This window comes from Aptenodytes forsteri, unplaced genomic scaffold (genome assembly GCF_000699145.1).
Source record: "Aptenodytes forsteri isolate BGI_AS27 unplaced genomic scaffold, ASM69914v1 Scaffold191, whole genome shotgun sequence".
Classification (NCBI taxonomy): domain Eukaryota; kingdom Metazoa; phylum Chordata; class Aves; order Sphenisciformes; family Spheniscidae; genus Aptenodytes; species Aptenodytes forsteri.
In genome coordinates this window covers 224170-229716 of record NW_008794630.1, presented here as the reverse complement: position 1 = coordinate 229716, position 5547 = coordinate 224170, and the positions used below count along the sequence as shown (strand labels likewise).

At 63.0% G+C, this 5547-nt stretch overlaps 1 protein-coding gene across 1 annotated transcript; it reads left to right on the top strand.

Annotated features, from left to right (window-relative positions):
* The first annotated feature begins 234 nt into the window (after positions 1–234).
* On the top strand, positions 235–4556 carry LOC103894125 (tumor necrosis factor ligand superfamily member 10). The gene is made up of 5 exons (XM_009273447.2): positions 235–252; positions 1398–1544; positions 1865–1901; positions 2438–2545; positions 2817–4556. Exons 1-5 carry the CDS (start codon positions 235–237, stop codon positions 3257–3259), a joined length of 753 nt encoding a protein of 250 aa, XP_009271722.1. The 3' UTR covers positions 3260–4556.
* The last annotated feature ends 991 nt before the right edge of the window (positions 4557–5547 follow it).

Sequence of the window (5547 nt, the reverse complement as noted above, 5' to 3'; positions counted from 1 at the left end):
TCTTTCTGCTGATACTAGAGTCTGTATTGATCCCAGACGTGAGCGCATCCTGGTACTAGGCAAAGTGAGTACCCAAAACTGCGGCCGAGGGAGGCGGGCGGGCAGGCAGGAGTCTGGTGGGGGCTTGGAGCAAGCAGGGACTTGGGGGAAGTGCAGGGTGCTGAAGGTGGCCAAGCCTCAGGTGACGATGTGGCCAAGCCGGAGGACTCCTGGGTTCTGTCCTGGGATCTGGGAATGACCCAGGTGATAAAGGTAGGACGGTCAAGGTGCCAGTGTTCATTCCCAGCTCCTGGCACACTGATTTCAGGGCAGCCATCCCATCTGTGCCTTGGTTTCCCCACGCCCTGGACAGCAGCACGGTGTGGTGAGACCCTATAGCCAGCCATGCCTGTCCCCCACTGCAACGCCACGGCCAGAGCTGAGCTGGGTCAGCCCCAGGACAGCCTGGGAAGGCGCAGCTTGCCATGCAGCCGCCTGCGTCACGTGGAGGGAAGGCTTCCCAGCCCAAACCACAAGCCAGCACAGGCTAGAAAGTGTCTGGGATCTGCCTGGGCTGACGCAGCACTGCAAGTGCTTGGGGTCCCATCTCTGACCAGCACAGCTCGGCAGCTGGAAGGGCAGAGCTGCGTGAGAGCTTGTTTTGCAACCCCAGTTTATCTCAGCAGTGGGAAAGCACGGAGAGCGTGGACCAGGCTGCCTGGGCACGTCTGGCCTGCAGCTGCAGCTCTTGCCTCTGTGCGCTGTACGGAGCCAAGCCTCGCAGGGCAACCACTTCCCCAGAAGCTGTGAACATCTTGTTCAAAGCTAAGGCTGGGTTTTACTGCTTGAGAAGCCTCGTTCCCCCAGGGCAGGAGAGGAAGAGGTGAAGGAGATGGAGAATGGGAAATTTGGGTTCCTTTTCTTTACCTGGTGCTCTGCAGCTTGCGAGAGTCCTTGAGTCTCGCCTCCTCCTCATGCTCGGCGCTGGAACTCAGTGAAAGGGGCTGTCATGTTTCCCGAAGAGCTGGGATGAGCAAGACTCGCTTCTGCCAGTGGTCATAGGAGGACAGGATGAGGTTTAACCTGTCCAATTCACAAAAACATTTTTGGCAGAACTTGAGATTCACCCAGCCTCCTGCCACCTAACTCCATCCCAGCACAGGAGACACAAGTCGGTGTTTGCATCCGGGCGGTACCACCCTGTCCCACCACCAGCTCTGGGATCAGGGCAGCTCAGGGTTATTCTCCACCCCGTGGTGTGGCTGTGAGCACCCTGACGCTGGAGGAGCCGGGCCGAAGGCGGCTGCCCCCGTGCACGCACCCCGCCGGGCATCCCCGCTGCTCCCTCCAGCCGAACCGCGCACGCCGCCCCTGCCTGCCCGCTTTGACGCAGGGATGTCCGGGTGTTTCTGTTCCAGCTCAAAGCCCAGGCGCCGGGGAGCGCGGAGGAGCTGCGGTGTCTGCAGGTTATCAATCAGCAGCAGGAGGGCTCCAGCCTGGAGGAGCTGATCAGCAACCAGTCCTGCCTCAAGCTGGCCAACACCATCAAAGCCTATGTGGCCACGGTGAGCCTGGACCCGCCAGCTTTGGGCACCGGGGGAGGATGGGACAGCCGATGGGAGAGCTCCTGTCTGCTTCCCTGCCTCAGTTTCCCCATCCGTCTCACCGGAGGGTTGGCAGAGGGCAATTGCAAGGATGGTTTAAGAGGGGGGCGGAGGAGTGGGGCTGGGCGCCAGGCCCTCTGCAGCGAGGAGCTGGTGGAGCCCGGAGCCATAGCGTGAAAGACAAGGTCACGAAGGCTTGGAAGAGACAAGAGGAGCTGGGGTGCGGGGAACGCCCGGTTCACCTTTAACCGTGGGACTGTTTCTCTTCTCTGATGGTCCAGGTGGCGGAGAACGTTATCCGCAGGAGCGCGGTGAAGGGTGAGTCCCTCCTGGCCCAGCAGCGGGGGTAGCGGCCGGGGTGCCGCTTGCCGGCATTGCAAAGCTGCGACAACCTGTTTGCCGGGGCCGGGTTGCAGCCGGACAGACGGAGCCACGGTCCGCGTGCACGCGGCTTGGCGTGCGGCTGGGGATGCCAGCAGGCTGGGGGGGCTCAGTTGCTCCCGGGGCAAACTCCACCGGGCACGGTGCTGCGAGCTGGGGCAGGAGAGGGGAGAGCAAGGACTGTCCCACTGGGCAGGTGAAGGGCATACGTCCCCGGGGAACGGGTTGGAGGGACAGCCATGTATGTCTGTCTGGAGTCCGGGGAACCAGGGCCACAGGGGACAGCGCAAAAATGTTAGATAATGATTGACTAGACATTTCCATCCCCAAATAACCTCCCTCTTCGACGGGTCAGTGGGACATTTCCCTGACCCGCTTGCTCTGCTTGCTCAGTAAGGACCTGCTCTGCTGGCACGGGGCTGGGCATCCCCACGCTCTCTGTCCTCTACAGCCGTGTGTCCCTCTTCTCGCAGAGGCCCGGCGGAGCTACTTCAACAGCTCGGAGGGGCAGGTTCCTCCCAAAACAGCCGGCAAGCCCTCGGCACATCTCACCCTCCGCCCACAGAGCCTGGCCCAGGATGGTGAGTCCGGGAGCCCCGCTGGGCACCGGGGGGTTTCTGAGATGGGAACGGGGGAAAGATCTCACCCAAATGGCAGGGGACCAGGATGGGAGGATGCATGTGGTGGCAGATGGGGAGATGATTCTCCTGTCCAGTCCAAGACCACCTCCTTCACCCCTTCAAGCTGGATGACTGTGGGAGAGAGTTGGAGCCACCCCCTCCCTTTCTCCTGACCCTGACGGGCGCTCCCCAGAGCATCTCGCTCCCCTCGGTAACCCTTCCTTCTCCCCAGGAAACTCCAAGCGCTTCGGGAACCTCTCCCAGTCCTGCCGCCACGCCATCGCCCGCTGGGAAGACAGCACCATCCACTCGCACCTGCAGAACATCACCTACCGGGATGGCCGGCTGCGGGTCAACCAGGGGGGCAAGTACTACGTCTACTCCCAAATCTACTTCCGCTACCCCAGCGACGGGGCCAGCACCCGAGTCTCCGTCCCCCAGCTCGTGCAGTGCATCAACTGGAAGACCTCCTACAGCCAGCCCATCCTCCTGCTCAAAGGGGTCGGCACCAAGTGCTGGGCGCCCGAGGCGGACTACGGGCTCCATGCTCTCTACCAGGGGGGACTGTTTGAGCTGAAGGCCGGCGATGAGCTCTTTGTCTCCGTCTCCTCCTTGGCCATCGACTACAACGATGCAGCAGCCAGCTACTTCGGGGCCTTCCGGCTCGACCTGTGACAGCCGCCTCCGCCTCCCACCTTCCCGCTGCTCCGGCCCCTCGGCTCTCCCGCATGGCCCCGGGGCAGCAGCTATTTGAACAGGACAACAGCCAAATGGCCTGGAGCAGGGGGGGGGCCTGCTGCAGGGTCCTTCCCTGCGTGCCTTGTGGCGAGGGACAAGCTGGAGGAGGGCACAGGGGGTGGCTGCCCGCAGGGACCCCCCCGTGCTCGGTGCCACACGGGGCCCCGCCGTCCAGCCAGGAGGAAGCCCACAAGCCAGGAAGGGTCTCTGAGGACCCACGGGAGACATGCACGAGGGGGGGACGTCCCAGCCCTGGTGGCACATCACCTCCCTGCCTCCTGTCTGAGCAAATGGAGCAGGTAGCACCAAACGGCTCCCTGCTGCAGGAGAGGCACCGGGGTCACATCTGCAACCGCAAGACAAAGCGTCCCCATGGCAGGATGACCCTCTGCAAGTCTGACCCCACGTCTGGCAGGGGCAGACCCGGCCAGGCTGTGGGTGCTCGGGGACCCCGAGCTGGAGGCGCTGGGACAGAAGCCGGGGTTAGCAGAGAGCAGCGGCACGGCGAGCACAGGCGCAGGGCTGGCACCCCCGGGGACAGCCTGCAAGTATGAGGCGGGTCCAGCATCAGCTTCTGGAAAGGAGTGAAGGAGTTTCAGTTCAGGCTAATTAGAAACTGGAGCGATTACAGCAATCAGTTTCAGGGCGGGTCAAAGAGCAGGACCATGAAGCTGGAGTAATCACCAGCCCAAGCAACCGCACCCGGGCACGTGGCAGGGAGGTGCATTTTGCCCAAGCCGAGCTGCACAGGACCATCCGGCCCAGGAGCTTGCCATCACACCTCCCCTTCGCTTCTGACCAAGCATCTCCTTCCTTGGGGTTTTTGGTTCTCCTAGCCCTGTTGGGCCAGCGCAGCCACCCGCTTGCTCACATCTTTGGCCCCAGCAATCGTTAACCTGCAGGATTTCAACTCATGGGTGAGCCCTGGCAGCAGCAGCACAGGACCCAGGAGGGACAAGACCAACCCCTTGGTGTTAAAGGCCATGTCAGATGCAAAAGGTGGGTTCAAGCAGGGCAGAGCGTGGTCAGGCTGGCTCGGCCCACAGACGCTGGGGTGGATGCAGCCCCCTTTTGTAATTACCTGTATACCCTCTGTATCATATTAAGACTGTTGGTGTGTATGGACAGGATGGCAGCACAGGCTCCCACGAAGGATGCAAGCACACACCACACCCCCCGCCGGCACGGCTGCCAGGGGGGCTCTCAGTGCTGGTTTAAATAAAGCCTGTACTCCAGCACTGGTCTTGCACCTCTTTGCATCAGGCACCGCAGGCAGCGTGCCCTGGGCCTCTGAGCAGCTGCAGTGCTGTGCAAACCAGACATTTTGAGGTCTGGGCCGGTTCCCACACTCAGCTGACACACTGCAGCACCCCTGGGTCCTGGGCAGCCTCACTCGCTGCAGCTCAGCCTTATCTGCCCCCCTCTTTCCCTGTCCCTGCCCCAGCCCAGCACAGAGGCTGGCTGCAACGGGGCAGAGCAGAGGGGCAGCTTCTCCCCGGCTGCCTTCAGCCTCCCTCCAGCTTCCCCCTGTGCTTCCACGCTTGCCTGAGCAGAGTTCCTGCCGTGCCAGCCCGGTGATGCCGGGATGCCGCCGGCGGCAGCGGAGCAGCCCGAGTGCAGTGCCAGAGCTGCCGGGTGCCAGGCGGCCTGGGGGAACGGGCTCACGTGGTTCCCAGGAGCTCTGGCCCTGAGAGCTGCAGACAGAGCCCAGCAAAGGCTGCAGGCAATAACCGGGTCCTGCCTCATCTTGCATCTGTAGTACCTCGAAGGGCTCTGCCACCACCTCTCCCCCACGGACACCTGGGGCATTCCCAGGCAGATGTGCTCCCACTTCTGAGTCCAGTGCCGTCATCTCCCCTGGGACCAGGGGCAGCTCCACCACCAGCTCCGGCAGAGCCCCTCCCGGGACCTGAGCCCAGCCCTGCTCCTCTTCCTCCCCTGCTCCCATCAGCTCTCGGGGGCTACATGTTGCCCAGCTGCCTGGGGGGATCCCGGTGCTGGTCCTCCTCTCTCCACTTTGGGGTTGTCAAGCCCAGCCCAAGGCACAGCCAAACCCCGGGGTGCCAAGATGGGCTTGTTCCCCATCACGCCGTGGCCAGGCAGAGGCTGCTCCTTGCTCCCGCTATCCATCCCACAGCTTTCCAGGCCTGAGCCCCCTCTCTTTGCGTCCTTGGCTGGGGCTGGGAGCTGGTGCCAGGCTGAGCCAGGTGGCTCCCACATCCCCC